Raw genomic sequence first — 17,154 nt, 5'->3', positions numbered from 1 at the left:
TGGTGGTGTAATATAGAAATGTGTGATTATTGGTGGTGTAATATAGAAATGTGTGATTATTGGTGTAATATAGAAATGTGTGATTATTGGTGGTGTAATATAGAAACGTGTGATTATTGGTGGTGTAATATAGAAACGTGTGATTATTGGTGTAATATAGAAACGTGTGATTATTGGTGTAATATAGAAACGTGTGATTATTGGTGTAATATAGAAACGTGTGATTATTGGTGTAATATAGAAACGTGTGATTATTGGTGTAATAAAGAAATGTGTGATCATTGGTGTAATAAAGAAATGTGTGATCATTGGTGTAATATAGAAATGTGTGATTATTGGTGTAATATAGAAATGAGTGATTATTGGTGTAATACAGAAATGTGTGATTATTCATGTAATATAGAAATGTTTGATTATTGGTGTAATATAGAAATGTGTGACTATTGGCGTAATACAGAAATGTGTGATTATTGGTGTAATATAGAAATTTGTGATTATTGGTGTAATATAGAAATGTGTGATTATTCATGTAATACAGAAATGTGTGATTATTGGTGTAATACAGAAATGTGTGATTATTGGTGTAATATAGAAATGTGTGATTATTGGTGTAATATAGAAATGTGTGATTTTTGGTGTAATATAGAAATGTGTGATTTTTGGTGTAATATAGAAATGTGTGATTATTGGTGTAATATAGAAATGTGTGATTATTGGTGTAATATAGAAATGTGTGATTATTGGTGTAATATAGAAATGTGTGATTATTGGTGTAGGCATCACAAGCTCCCACAGGTATTACAGTCTCTTACGCCACCAACTAGAAACGCGTACTCTGGTTATATCATATATTTATTCCATATGGTCAATCGTTACGGAATCAAAACAAGTTAGTACATCTCCTGAATATGGTTCTAAAATATACAAAACAAAATAGGGAAACTATAATAGTCGAAGTAAATCAAACAATTCTCATAAAATGTACAGTAAATTAAATATACATTTCTCTTAATATGTGCAGAAAGTCGAGCGATACAACCAATAAATATACGGCAAATAAAATATGTAACAATAAGTAACAATGCTAACTGAAATATTTGTCAACCATTTTGACCTGCCAAAGCACACACTGCATACCATGTGCTTTATTAAACGTGCAGCTGACCACATGTACGCAATGTGTTTGGGCACAAAAAATGGGTGGCAAATAGTATAAATAACAAAACAATTTTCAAGAAATAAGTCTTAACGAATACTAACGAATACTAACGAATACTAACATTTACAGACTTGCAATAATAACCCAAAGTAAGAGTGATAAAATCGAGTTCATACGAGTACTCAAACTTGTAACAAATCACTGCCAATAATTTCATGCCGATGAAGCCAACAATGAAAAGAAAACCTTCCTTACCTCATTTAGTGGCACCTTCCCGGACCGGTGTACAAATGTTAGCAAACCTAGCAAGTTTCAGAAAACCCAATGCGGCAGGGCAATTCAGAGCAGACACAGAGACGTCTTCACTCTTCAGAAGCACATGCTGAACTGAAGACAATAGCCTGCCTAGCCCAGAGTTCACCACAGGTCAAACAGGTGAAACAAAAGAATCTAACTATGTAATCAATAACCAATCAGAGGGGAGGTTTGCACAACTTACACACCGCCCCCGAAAGGCGCACGTCACGAGGAGCCTTTCTAAATTTAAAGTTGCAGAACCGACAACTAAATGAATCATGTACATGAAAAGAAAAAATCATTGTTCTGTTCAACAAAGGTTCATTGTTCTATTTTCTTCTTGTGATGTAGTCTTTTACTACGACGTGGCATCGAATGATCACATCCATCTACTTGTTCATGTATTTCCTTGGTGTCTTCTGCACCGATCTCTGCTGCTCTAGTTACTCCATCTTGTCTTTCCATCACAGTCTTGTGATCCATGTTGCCTTCCAATAAACAGAGCTTGCGCACATCTCTCCGTAAACATCCAGTGGAAGTCTTCACAAGAACATGACTAGTTGTACCAAATCGATCAGCAAAGGTCTGTTCGACTTTTCCCAAAGGCCATTCACCTCGAGGAATATTTTCATTGACAACAAGTACCAAATCACCAATGGATAGGTTCCTTTTCGGCCTGCACCATTTCTGCCTTTCTTGTAGAGTTGGCAAGTACTCACGTACCCACCGTTTCCAAAACTCAGTTGCAAGATGTTGAGTTTCGGTTCTTCTTCTGTGATGACCATTTTCTTCTATGATTTCACTCACCGACGTACAAGGATTTAGGCGTAGCAAAAGTAGATGGTTTGGTGTGAGTGGTTCAAGATCATCTGGATCATCAGATAAATGTGTCAGTGGTCGATTATTAAGAATCTTCTCCACTTCTGTTGTGAAAGTGAGTAGCGTTTCATCATCCACTAACCTGTTCCCTAATAAAGATCGAAGAATCTTTCTTATCGAACGAATCATTCGTTCCCAGACTCCACCTGCATGACTTGCTGCTGGTGGATTAAAATGCCATTGAATATTTCTTCTGCTAAGCTTACCGTTAATAAAAGCTTGGTTCCATTTAGCAAGCATCTGTTTCAGCTCAGTCTCGGCTCCCCGGAAATTGGTACCATTATCACTGTAGAGATGTGTAGGTGGTCCACGCCGACTAATAAATCTCCACACAGATTGTATAAAGGAATCTGTGGATAAATCATGGGCCACTTCGATATGAACAGCCCGAATGGCCAGGCAGGTGAACACGCATCCATATCGTTTAATGGTACCTCTTCTGTACTTAACATACAGTGGTCCAAAATAATCTATCCCGACATGGGAGAATGGTGGCTCACCTGGTGTCACTCTAGCTGTAGGAAGTGGAGCCATTTTTTGATTCCCGGGTTGTGCATTCCATCGACGACACTTAATACACCTACCAATCACACACTTTACAGTAGCTAGTCCATGAACAATCCAGAAATTCTGTCGTATCTCTGACAACACTTGGTTTGGGCCAATATGTCCTTGTTGTTCATGGTAATGTTGAACGATCAACTCAGTTACATGATGATTGCGAGGTAATATAATTGGATGTCTAGCTTGCTGACTAATGGGTGCGTTCACTAGTCGTCCTCCGACGTGTAGGACTCCATTTTCTAATTTAGGGTTTAACTTTCGCAGTTGACTGACATAACCTTCAGCATCAGGTTTTTCACTCAGAATCTTTTGCGGTGAAGCAAACTCTCTTGGAAATGAACTTCGTTGGACAATTCTGCAAATGTCAGTGGTAGCAATGGAAAGTTCATGAACTGTTAACGGGCCTATTTTCAATAAGGCAGATCTTCTCAAGTACATCTTAAACCGGATGAGCCATGCAACACTCACTTGTAATTTATACCAAGAGGAGTATTGATGGAGCAAACGACTCCAAACATCTGTACCCATTGTATTGCACTGGGTAATGGTTGTTGCTTGGACCTTCCTTCTCAGCTCTTTGTTGTCACGATCAATTTCTGGTAGGTCAGTAGGTTGGCCTGGCCATTCTGATTCAGGTTGCCATAGAAATGCTGCACCATGGAACCATGTGGTTATTGCTGCCTCATTAGAACCATTCAATTTTATTCCTCGTGATGCATGGTCTGCTGGATTGAACTCTGAACTGACATGGTACCATTGTGATGGAGATGAAGCATCATGAATAATCTGGAGGCGGTTAGAGACAAAGGTTTGGAATCGTATTGCCATGTTGCGAATATATTGGATGACTATTGTTGAATCTGTCCAAAATAGGGTTCTCTGGATTGGGAGTTGAATTTCATCTTGAATTTGTCTGCTGACCTTAACTGCAACTGTAGCTGCTGTTAGTTCAAGCCTCGGTACTGTCATGGCTTTGAGCGGAGCGACCCTGGACTTTCCCATCAGCAAACTGCAATGAATTGTACCATTTGTATCTATCAGCCGCAGGTAAGATGCAACCCCATAACCTCCTAAGGAGGCATCAGAGAAATTATGGAGTTCCACTGTTTGTATTTGACTGAAACCAGTTGGTTTGTAGCATCTAGGTATAGCTAGTGTCATCAAAGTAGGTAGTTTTTTCCTCCATTCTCTCCAATTCGACAGTTGATCTTCTGGTACCTTTTCATCCCATCCATATCCAACACGATATAATTCTTGTAAGATTCGTTTTGCCGGTAAAACAAAGGGGGCAGCGAATCCAAGTGGGTCGTAGACTGAAGCTACGAATGATAACATCTCCCTGCGTGTCTCTTCTTTCAGTCTGTCGCCAATTCTGAAGTTAAAGGCATCCTTTTCAACATCCCATTGGATGCCAAGAGCTCTGTCAATCGGCAAGTTCTCCATATCTAGATTCATCACTGAAGAAGCACGCTCAGCTTCTGGGATCAGTGCTAAGATTTCCCGACAGTTGGATATCCATTTTGTTAGATGAAAACCTCCTTTAGCTAACATTTCAGGCAACAGTTTCACCAGTTCCTTGGCTTCTTCAACACTAGCAACAGACTTCAGACAATCATCGACGTAGAAGTTTCTATAAACAGTATCCACAATATGAGTGTCATAATTACTTCTGTTGTCATCTGCAGTTCTCTTCAGAGCATATGCTGCACAGCTTGGTGAAGATGTGGCACCAAATGGATGCACCAATATTTGATGATCGGCTGGATCTTTAGATAAATCTCCTTCCGGCCACCATAAGAATCTTAGTGCATCGCAGTCCGCCTTCTTCACCTTAACTTGATGGAACATTTGCTTGATGTCAGCGACAATGGCAACTGGCTCTTTTCGAAATTGAAGAAGTACTCCCACAAGGGTATTATTTAGATCAGGACCTTGCAGAAGCTGATCATTAAGAGATGTGCCTTGGTATTTGGCAGCGCAGTCAAAAACAACTCTCACCTTCTCTGGTTTATTCGAGTGGATTACTGGATGATGAGGTAAATACCAAGTAGAGCCAGACTTCGTTGCTGATGAATCCACATTGGGCATTCTTCTTGCATGACCCTGGGAGATGTAACCATCCAATGTGTCTTTATATTTCTTCATAAGTGCAGGATCTTTTAATAGACGCCTCTTCAGTAGCTTCAACCTCTTTAGAGCAGACCATTTGTTGTTGGGTAAGCAGGGATCATCATATCGCCAAGGAAGAGCCAGCTGGTAGTGACCCTCAATCAGACAAACTGAACTGTCCATGATCGCCTTTGCTCTTCTATCTTCCAGCGACATACATGCCTTGGTATCAAACAAGGACTCTGTGAAATCTGCATTGTACATGCGATGAAGCTGAGAAGTTATAGGTTCGAGACACTGAATTGGGGAATCAGAGTCCAACACTTGGTCAACGTTAATAAAATTGATGCTATTACCTCCACGCTTCTTTCTGCCCATTGGTCCAATGAATGTCCAATCAAGTAGCGTTCGAATACCATATGGTTGCTTCCTTTCACCACGACGCTCCTCAAGAACCCAATGTGCCTCGGGGACATCGTTCCCGGAGAGTAACATCTTTAAGTTCTATCTCTGGCAATTCTATATCATTCAGGTGAGACCATCCTTTTATATCCAACTTGGTCGGAATACTGTCAGCTGCTATCGGTAATATATCCGTTGTCCAAACTTTATCCAGTCGCACACCATTGACCAAATTTAGACCTCTTACATCCATCTGTAATTCATGACCATTAATCTGCCTCTCTGCATTCAGTGTGGACAATGTGTAATTGACAGGTTTACCTGTAATGCCTAATTTATCAGCAAGGCTGTAAAGACAGATAGACGAATCAGAACCACTGTCAAGAAATGCATAGGTTTCAATCTCTTGGCCTCCATCTACCCCACTAACACGAACAGGAATCACCTGCAAACTTATGCGTGGTCGATTGGTTTGTGTAGCACTACATTGCGCCTTGCTTCCAATGACATTACTATGTCTCTCATTTTGAGCTGTGGCGGGAGCTTTCAGATTACTATTGCTGAATGTCTTGGGAGTTGCAGATGTTTGATATGCTGAGTTCGATGTTGCAGGATGAAGCAAAGGATGATGTCTTTTACCACAGCCTATGATAGGGCAAATACGGCCACTTCTACAATTCCTAGCCAAGTGAGGAGGTCTTGCTTCTAGGCAACAGTCACAGAGCCTGTGTTCCCTGATGAAGTCTTTTCTCTCTTGGAATGGTTTGAACGTAAATTTTCGACAATGTTCAAATGCATGGCTACCACTGCAAAACAGACAACCTCTCCTGCCATTAACTTCGATCATGGAAGTATCATCAGCACCAACATCATTGGAGGCAAACTTGGAAGGAAGATTTATGGGAGGCGTGTCAGCTACATGTGTAGCCAATGTAGTAGCTTTACTTGGCTTTTGTCTTGATCTGGCATTTGAATCTTTTTCTCCATCAGGCTTAGATCCTACCAATTTACCAAATCTTGTATTTGCAATTGCTGATCTGTTCTCCAGAAAGTGGGTAAGGTGCAGGAATTCAGGTTCAGTGCCCACACTGATCAACTTGCCAGCTTGCTTGGCCCAATCTGATTGCAAGTATGATGGTAACCGCCTAACCACCTTTTCCAGGGTATCCATTGAATTGATGTCAGCATGGAAATTCATTTGCTCAGAACTGAGGTGGCAATTCTTCATATCACGAGCCAATTTCTGAAGCTTATCCACTTCATATGCCTTTATCTGAGGGCCTTTCACCACTTTGTCAATTGTAGCATGCACTATGACGTGTTTCTGACCAAAGCTTGTAGAAAGGATCTTCCGGGCTTCTGTATATCCTCGCTTTGGAGGGAGAATTACACAGCTTCTGATTGCTTCCTTAGCTGCACCAGTGCAGTGTTGGATAAGATATGATAGTTTGACAGTATCATCCTTGACTAATTGTTCTATGTTCACCTCAAAGTTTTTGATAAAGGTTGGATATGTGACCGGGTCACCATCGAAGGTATGAAACTCGTGTTTTGGTAGACTCAAGTTAATGGCTAATGCTTTGGTAGTCTCCAGCCGATTCTGCACAATGCATTCCATTGTCTTCTGTTGACTTTCTAACAGTTTCTGTAATTGGAACGTTTCAGAGAGAGCAGCACCATTACCTGACTTCTTAGTGGTCATCTGCTTCCCTATAGGCCCTCCTCTGTCATCACGATATTGTTCGCTGGTACCATGTGCATTATCATCGAAGTTTGTATGTTGTGGACTTGACGCCCCTGTAGTCCTGAATTGACTATTGGCTGGACTACACGACGGTATATACGATTGGAAATAATTGCTCATCATTTCTTGTTGGGTCTGCCTCTGCAAACCAGGGAGTATATCAGACTTCTGGTCAGATTCAATTTCTTCATCTATAAAGTCTACTTCTACCTTGGCTTGTCTTACCCGATTTTGAGCTTGCATAATTTACATTTCTGCTTCCTGCTGCTCCCTCTCTTGATGCATCTGAAGCAGACGTTTTTCTGTTTCTTCTCGAAGCTGCAACTCTTTTATGCGTTGCTTTATCTGTTTTTCAACTTTGAGTTGGTCTAACTCACACCGGGCTAAAGCAAGTTTCCTCCTTGCTTCCCTAGACACACGACTTGTCTTTGTATTGGAGTTAGAACCTATTCTACCATCCTCAGTATCCACATCCAAAAATTCTTTCTTGCCAGTATCCCATGGATTTGTCTTGTTTTCTTGTGGGAGTTGAGGCCAAGATGAAGTGTGAGAATCTACCGAGGCATTTGGCTCTGTGGTTAGAGTTGGCATGTGGACTTTCCTTTCCAAGAGAAATCCATGTTCCAATGCGTCTTCCATTTGGTCGTCAATCCTTTCCTTTGGGCCAGGAGACTCCATTGTTTGAAATACCCATTCTCTGTGTCTCTGATCAAAATACTCCTTTCTTTCAAGCTCAACCTCGTATTCACTTTCGACAGCACCTCTTGCCATTGGAGGTAGACACTGCATATATTCACGACAAGTTTTTTTATACGAGTTGAATATTTTCTCAAGAGCACATCTTTTCTTGCTTACTTCATGGTATGCTGCCTTTGTGGACATCATACTGTCTATCTCAGTGTAAACTCTGGTAAGATGACCGCCATATGAAGCCGTTGATTTCTTCAAACGATGTATCTTATCAAGTTGCATACTGGCTCGGTCCAGGTCGAATAACGTGTCCCTATTTTGCGAATACCCTTGATTCAGACTCATTTCCCTGGTTATATCATATATTTATTCCATATGGTCAATCGCTACGGAATCAAAACAAGTTAGTACATCTCCAGAATATGGTTCTAAAATATACAAAACAAAATAGGGAAACTATAATAGTCGAAGTAAATCAAACAATTCTCATAAAATGTACAGTAAATTAAATATACATTTCTCTTAATATGTGCAGAAAGTCGAGCGATACAACCAATAAATATACGGCAAATAAAATATGTAACAATAAGTAACAATGCTAACTGAAATATTTGTCAACCATTTTTGACCAGCCAAAGCACACATTGCATACCATGTGCTTTATTAAACGTGCAGCTGACCACATGTACGCAATGTGTTTGGGCACAAAAAATGGGTGGCAAATAGTATAAATAACAAAACAATTTTCAAGAAATAAGTCTTAACGAATACTAACGAATACTAACATTTACAGACTTGCAATAATAACCCAAAGTAAGAGTGATAAAATCGAGTTCACACGAGTACTCAAACTTGTAACAAATCACTGCCAATAATTTCATGCCGATGAAGCCAACAATGAAAAGAAAACCTTCCTTACCTCATTTAGTGGCACCTTCCCGGACCGGTGTACAAATGTTAGCAAACCTAGCAAGTTTCAGAAAACCCAATGCGGCAGGGCAATTCAGAGCAGACACAGAGACGTCTTCACTCTTCAGAAGCACATGCTGAACTGAAGACAATAGCCTGCCTAGCCCAGAGTTCACCACAGGTCAAACAGGTGAAACAAAGGAATCTAACTATGTAATCAATAACCAATCAGAGGGGAGGTTTGCACAACTTACAATTGGTGTAATACAGAAATGTGTGATTATTGGTGTAATACAGAAATGTGTGATTATTGGTGTAATACAGAAATGTGTGATTATTGGTGTAATATAGAAATGTGTGATTATTGGTGTAATACAGAAATGTGTGATTATTGTGTAATATAGAAATGTGTGATTATTAATGTAATACAGAAATGTGTGATTATTGGTGTAATATATAAATGTGTGATTATTTGTGTAATATAGAAATGTGTGATTATTGGTGTAATATATAAATGTGTGATTATTGATGTAATACAGAAATGTGTGATTATTGGTGTAATATAGAAATGTGTGATTATTGGTGCAATACATAAATGTGTGATTATTGGTGTAATATAGAAATGTGTGATTATTGATATAATACAGAAATGTGTGATTATTGGTGTAATATAGAAATGTGTGATTATTGGTGTAATATAGAAATGTGTGAGTATTGGTGTAATATAGAAATGTGTGATTATTTGTGTAATATAGACATGTGTGATTATTGGTGTAATATAGAAATGTGTGATTATTTGTGTAATATAGAAATGTGTGATTATTGGTGTAATATAGAAATGTGTGATTATTGGTGTAATATAGAAATGTGTGTTTATTGGTGTAATATAGAAATGTGTGATTATTGGTGTAATATAGAAACGAGTGATTATTGGTGTAATATAGAAATGTGTGATTATTGGTGTAATATAGAAATGTGTGATTATTGGTGTAATATAGAAATGTGTGATTATTGGTGTAATATAGAAATGTGTGATCATTGGTGTAATATAGAAACGTGTGATTATTGGTGTAATATAGAAATATGTGATTATTGGTGTAATATAGAAACGTGTGATTATTGGTGTAATAAAGAAATGTGTGATCATTGGTGTAATATAGAAATGTGTGATTATTGGTGTAATATAGAAATGTGTGATTATTGGTGTAATATAGAAATGTGTGATTATTGGTGTAATACAGAAATGTGTGATTATTCATGTAATATAGAAATGTTTGATTATTGGTGTAATATAGAAATGTGTGATTATTGGCGTAATACAGAAATGTGTGATTATTGGTGTAATATAGAAATTTGTGATTATTGGTGTAATATAGAAATGTGTGATTATTCATGTAATATAGAAATGTGTGATTATTTGTGTAATATAGAAATGTGTGATTTTTGGTGTAATATAGAAATGTGTGATTAATGGTGTAATATAGAAATGTGTGATTTTTGGTGTAATATAGAAATGTGTGATTATTGGTGTAATATAGAAATGTGTGATTATTGGTGTAATATAGAAATTTGTGATTATTGGTGTAATATAGAAATTTGTGATTATTGGTGTAATATAGAAATGTGTGATTATTGATGTAATACAGAAATGTGTGATTATTGGTGTAATATAGAAATGTGTGATTATTGGTGTAATATAGAAATTTGTGATTATTGGTGTAATACAGAAATGTGTGATTATTGGTGTAATATAGAAATGTGTGATTATTGGTGTAATATAGAAATGTGTGATTATTGGTGTAATATAGAAATGTGTGATTATTGGTGTAATATAGAAATGTGTGATTATTGGTGTAATATAGAAATTTGTGATTATTGGTGTAATACAGAAATGTGTTATTATTGGTGTAATATAGAAATGTGTGATTATTGGCGTAATACAGAAATTTGTGATTATTGGTGTAATATAGAAATGTGTGATTATTCATCTAATATAGAAATGTGTGATTATTGGTGTAATATAGAAATGTGTGATTATTGGTGTAATATAGAAATGTGTGATTATTGGTGTAATATAGAAATGTGTGATTATTGGTGTAATATAGAAATGTGTGATTATTGGTGTAATATAGAAATGTGTGATTATTGGTGTAATATAGAAATGTGTGATTATTGGTGTAATATAGAAATGTGTGATTATTGGTGTAATATAGAAATGTGTGATTATTGGTGTAATATAGAAATGTGTGATTATTGGTGTAATATAGAAATGTGTGATTATTGGTGTAATACAGAAATGTGTGATTATTGGTGTAATACAGAAATGTGTGATTATTGGTGTAATACAGAAATGTGTGAATATTGGTGTAATATAGAAATGTGTGATTATTGGTGTAATACAGAAATGTGTGATTATTGGTGTAATATAGAAATGTGTGATTATTGATGTAATACAGAAATGTGTGATTATTGGTGTAATATATAAATGTGTGATTATTTGTGTAATATAGAAATGTGTGATTATTGGTGTAATATATAAATGTGTGATTATTGGTGTAATATAGAAATGTGTGATTATTGGTGTAATATAGAAATGTGTGATTATTGGTGTAATATATAAATGTGTGATTATTGGTGTAATATAGAAATGTGTGATTATTGGTGTAATACAGAAATGTGTGATTATTGATGTAATATAGAAATGTGTGATTATTGATGTAATATATAAATGTGTGATTATTGATGTAATACAGAAATGTGTGATTATTGGTGTAATATAGAAATGTGTGATTATTGGTGCAATACATAAATGTGTGATTATTGGTGTAATATAGAAATGTGTGATTATTGATATAATACAGAAATGTGTGATTATTGATGTAATATAGAAATGTGTGATTATTGGTGTAAAATAGAAATGTGTGAGTATTGGTGTAATATAGAAATGTGTGATTATTTGTGTAATATAGACATGTGTGATTATTGGTGTAATATAGAAATTTGTGATTATTGGTGTAATATAGAAATGTGTGATTATTGGTGTAATATAGAAATGTGTGATTATTGGTGTAATATAGACATATGTGATTATTGGTGTAATATAGAAATGTGTGATTATTTGTGTAATATAGAAATGTGTGATTATTGGTGTAATATAGAAATGTGTGATTATTGGTGTAATATAGAAATGTGTGATTATTGGTGTAATATAGAAACGTGTGATTATTGGTGTAATATAGAAATGTGTGATTATTGGTGTAATATAGAAATGTGTGATTATTGGTGTAATATAGAAATGTGTGATTATTGGTGTAATATAGAAATGTGTGATTATTGGTGTAATATAGAAACGTGTGATTATTGGTGTAATATAGAAATGTGTGATTATTGGTGTAATATAGAAATGTGTGATTATTGGTGTAATACAGAAATGTGTGATTATTGGTGTAATATAGAAATGTGTGATTATTTGTGTAATATAGAAATGTGTGATTATTGGCGTAATATAGAAATGTGTGATTATTGGTGTAATATAGAAATGTGTGATTATTGGTTTAATATAGAAATTTGTGATTATTGGTGTAATATAGAAATGTGTGATTATTGGTGTAATATAGAAATGTGTGATTATTGGTGTAATACAGAAATGTGTGATTATTGGTGTAATATAGAAATGTGTGATTATTGGTGTAATATAGAAATGTGTGATTATTGGTGTAATATAGAAATGTGTGATTATTGGTGTAATATAGAAATGTGTGATTATTGGTGTAATATAGAAATGTGTGATTATTGGTGTAATATAGAAATGTGTGATTATTGGTGTAATATAGAAATGTGTGATTATTGGTGTAATATAGAAATGTGTGATTATTGGTGTAATACAGAAATGTGTGATTATTGGTGTAATATAGAAATGTGTGATTATTGGTGTAATATAGTAATGTGTGATTATTGGTGTAATATATGCATTTGTATGTTTTAACACATTACTGGATAAACATAGATACAATCGTATTTCTGCGTGTTAAAACATTACAGGGCAAACATAGATACAATAGTATTTCTGCGTGTTAAAACATTACTGGGCAAACATAGATACAATCGTATTTCTGTGCGTTAACACATTACTGGATAAACATTGATACAATCGTATTTCTGCGTGTTAACACATTACTGATCAAACATAGATACAATCGTATTTCTGCGTGTTAACACATCACTGGGCAAACATAGATACAATTGTATTTCTGTGTGTTAATACATTACTGGGCAAACATAGATACAATCGTATTTCTGTGTGTTAATACATTACTGGGTAAACATAGATACAATCGTATTTCTGTGCGTTAACACATTACTGGATAAACATAGATACAATCGTATTTCTATGTGTTAATACATTACAGGGCAAACATAGATACAATCGTATTTCTGTGTGTTAAAACATTACAGGGCAAACATAGATACAATCGTATTTCTGTGTGTTAATACATTACAGGGCAAACATAGATACAATCGTATTTCTGTGTGTTAATACATTACAGGGAAAACATAGATACAATCTTATTTCTGTGCGTTAAAACATTACTGGGCAAACATAGATACAATCGTATTTCTGTGCGTTAATACATTACTGGATAAACATAGATACAATCGTATTTCTGCGTGTTAACACATTACTGGGCAAACATAGATACAATCGTATTTCTGCGTGTTAACACATCACAGGGCAAACATAGATACAATCGTATTTCTGTGTGTTAATACATTACAGGGCAAACATAGATACAATCGTATTTCTGTGTGTTAATACATTACAGGGCAAACATAGATACAATCGTATTTCTGTGTTTTAATACATTACAGGGTAAACATAGATACAATCGTATTTCTGTGCGTTAATACATTACTGGATAAACATAGATACAATCGTATTTCTGCGTGTTAACACATTACTGGGCAAACATAGATACAATCGTATTTCTGCGTGTTAACACATCACAGGGCAAACATAGATACAATCGTATTTCTGTGTGTTAATACATTACAGGGCAAACATAGATACAATCGTATTTCTGTGTGTTAATACATTACAGGGTAAACATGGATACAATCGTATTTCTGTGTGTTAATACATTACAGGGCAAACATAGATACACTCGTATTTTTGTGTGTTAATACATTACTGGGTAAACATAATACAATCGTATTTCCGTGTGTTAATACATTACTGGGTTAACATATATACAATCGTATTTCTGCGTGGTAAAACATTACAGAGCAAACATATTTACAATCGTATTTCTGTGCGTTAAAACATTACTGGGCAAACATAGATACAATCGTATTTCTGTGTGTTAATACATTACTGGGTAAACATAGATACAATCGTATTTCTGTGTGCTAAAACATTACAGGGCAAACATAGATACAATCGTATTTCTGTGTGTTAAAACATTACAGGGCAAACATAGATCCAATCGTACTTCTGTGTGTTAAAACATTACAGGGCAAACATAGATACAATTGTATTTCTGCGTGTTAAAACATTACAGGGTAAACATATTTACAATCGTATTTCGGTGTGTTAATACATTACAGGGCAAACATAGATACAATTGTATTTCTGCGTGGTAAAACATTACAGGGCAAACATAGATACAATCGTATTTCTGTGTGTTAATACATTACCGGGCAAACATATTTACAATCGTATTTCTGTGTGTTAATACATTACAGGGCAAACATAGATACAATCGTATTTCTGCGTGTTAAAACATTACAGGGCAAACATAGATACAATCGTATTTCTGCGTGTTAAAACATTACAGGGTAAACATATTTACAATCGTATTTCGGTGTGTTAAAACATTACAGGGCAAACATAGATACAATCGTATTTCTGGGTGTTAAAACATTACAGGGTAAACATATTTACAATCGTATTTCTGTGTGTTAAACCATTACAGGGCAAACATATTTACAATCGTATTTCTGTGTGTTAAAGCATTACAGGGAAAACATATATACAATCGTATTTCTATGTGTTAAAACATTACAGGGCAAACATAGATACAATCGTATTTCTGTGTGTTAACGCATTCTGGGGCAAACATAGATACAATCGTATTTCTGTGTGTTAATACATTACAGGGCAAACATAGATACACTCGTATTTTTGTGTGTTAATACATTACTGGGTAAACATAATACAATCGTATTTCCGTGTGTTAATACATTACTGAGTAAACATATATACAATCGTATTTCTGTGTGTTAATACATTACTGGATAAACATAGATACAATCGTATTTCTGTGTGTTAATACATTACAGGGCAAACATATATACAATCGTATTTCTGTGTGTTAATACATTACTGGATAAACATAGATACAATCGTATTTCTGTGCGTTAATACATTATTTGGTATACATAGATACAATCGCATTTCTGTGTGTTAATACATTACAGGGCAAACATAGATACAATTGTATTTCTGTGTGTTTATACATTACTGGGTAAACATAGATACAATCGTATTTCTGTGTGTTAATACATTATTGGGTATACATAGATACAATCGTATTTCTGTGTGTAAATACATTACTGGGTATACATAGATACAATCGTATTCCTGTGTGTTAATACATTACTGGGTATACATAGATACAATCGTATTTCTTTGTGTTAATACATTACTGGGTATACATAGATACAATCGTTCTCCTGTGTGTTAATACATTACTGGGTATACATAGATACGATCGTATTTCTGTGTGTTAATACATTACTGGGTAAACATAGATACAATCGTTTTCCTGTGTGTTAATACATTACTGGGTAAACGTAATACAATCGTATTTCCGTGTGTTAATACATTACTGGGTAAACATATATACAATCGTATTTCTGCGTGGTAAAACCTTACAGGGCATACATAGATACAATCGTATTTCTGTGTGTTAATATATTACTGGGTAAACATGGATACCATTGTATTTCCGTGTTTTAACACATTACTGAGCAAACACAGATACAAAAAATCTGTTACTTTCAGCAATTTATCACAAGTTCTTACATTAAAATCAACGTTTAATATGATAATTTGTGATGAGTTTGTTTCCACTACGTTGTATAACACTTATGCCTATCATCCGTGGCTGTATTGATTGCAATCATTTAGACAACAGTTATCTGGATGTTAGGAACCAATTATCTAAATAAATGTTCTTCTTTCCGTTCAATTTGCAATGTAATAACACACCCAGTAGCAGTATGACTGTCATCATAATGTACGTCACATCTTTTCATTTAGTGACTTCTGTTAATACATATACCAACTGATTGCATATACCAGCCTTGCAAAAAACATACTAATGAATGTTTTGTACAACATAATGTGTGATAAATAGTTTGATTGACTGATATATCAATAGATATATCGATTGATTGCTTTGCATTGTCGTATAGTATCAATATGACATATTACTAATGCTATGTACCGTTTGTTTGGGGTTTATTTGCTCAACTACTTATTTCGTGATATATCATGGATATATGATAGAAAAATTCAATTACATAAAAACGTAAGATGGTTATTAAAAACACTCTTCAAATTCATGGTATTGTTTTTCTTATAAAATATTTTGTGTGTAAACACTCAAAAATAGTCTTGAACTATGCATGCATACTTTGTGTATCTCCATATTGTAACGTGAAAGACAAAAACTCAGTTTGACTTTACATACTGTGAAAATATGCATGTGATAAACATATAGTCCCACACTATTTTTAGGTTGATATCAGCAAATATAGCATTATAGGATGTTGATGTGAAAATATGTGATGTTGATGTGAAAATATGTGATGTTGATGTGAAATTATGTGATGTTGATGTGAAATTATGTGATGTTGATGTGAAAACATGTTATGTTGATGTGAAATTATGTGATGTTGATGTAAAAATATGTGATGTTGATATAAAAATATGTGATGTTGATGTCAAATTATGTGATGTTGGTGTGAAAATATGTGATGTCGATGTCAAATTGTATATGATATAGATATATCATCATGTGATGTAAATATTGTAAGTTCACGGAAGTTAAGAAAGGAACTGCATAGATGTTCCACATTATCCCATTGGAGACGAATTTCCCACCTAATCCCGTGGAGTATTCAGAATTAGTTTGACTGACATAAAGTGCTGTATAATTTTCGAGATATGAATAACAGTGCTTGTTGTTTTATGTTCTACATAGTTAAATAATATTTGCGATTATTCGCAGGCAGATTTTTTTCTGTGAAGGATATTATAATCGCAATGACAAAATAGGATTGGATGAATGCTTGAATCTCAACAAGAGGGGCACAACAAATTAGAAATCATATTGGA

General features: G+C 35.0%; 1 protein-coding gene across 1 annotated transcript; it reads right to left on the bottom strand.

Moving 5' to 3' along the window:
* Window positions 1–1,777: 1,777 nt before the first annotated feature.
* LOC146732311 (uncharacterized) lies at window positions 1,778–5,386 on the bottom strand. Its single transcript, XM_085493074.1, has one exon. The coding sequence runs from the start codon at window positions 5,384–5,386 to the stop codon at window positions 1,778–1,780; it is 3,609 nt and encodes a 1,202-aa protein (XP_085349200.1).
* Window positions 5,387–17,154: the final 11,768 nt, after the last annotated feature.

This window comes from Saccoglossus kowalevskii, chromosome 18, assembly GCF_978046115.1.
Source record: "Saccoglossus kowalevskii chromosome 18, keSacKowa6.1, whole genome shotgun sequence".
In the NCBI taxonomy this organism is placed as follows: domain Eukaryota; kingdom Metazoa; phylum Hemichordata; class Enteropneusta; family Harrimaniidae; genus Saccoglossus; species Saccoglossus kowalevskii.
This window is presented reverse-complemented; position numbering and strand designations above follow the sequence as displayed.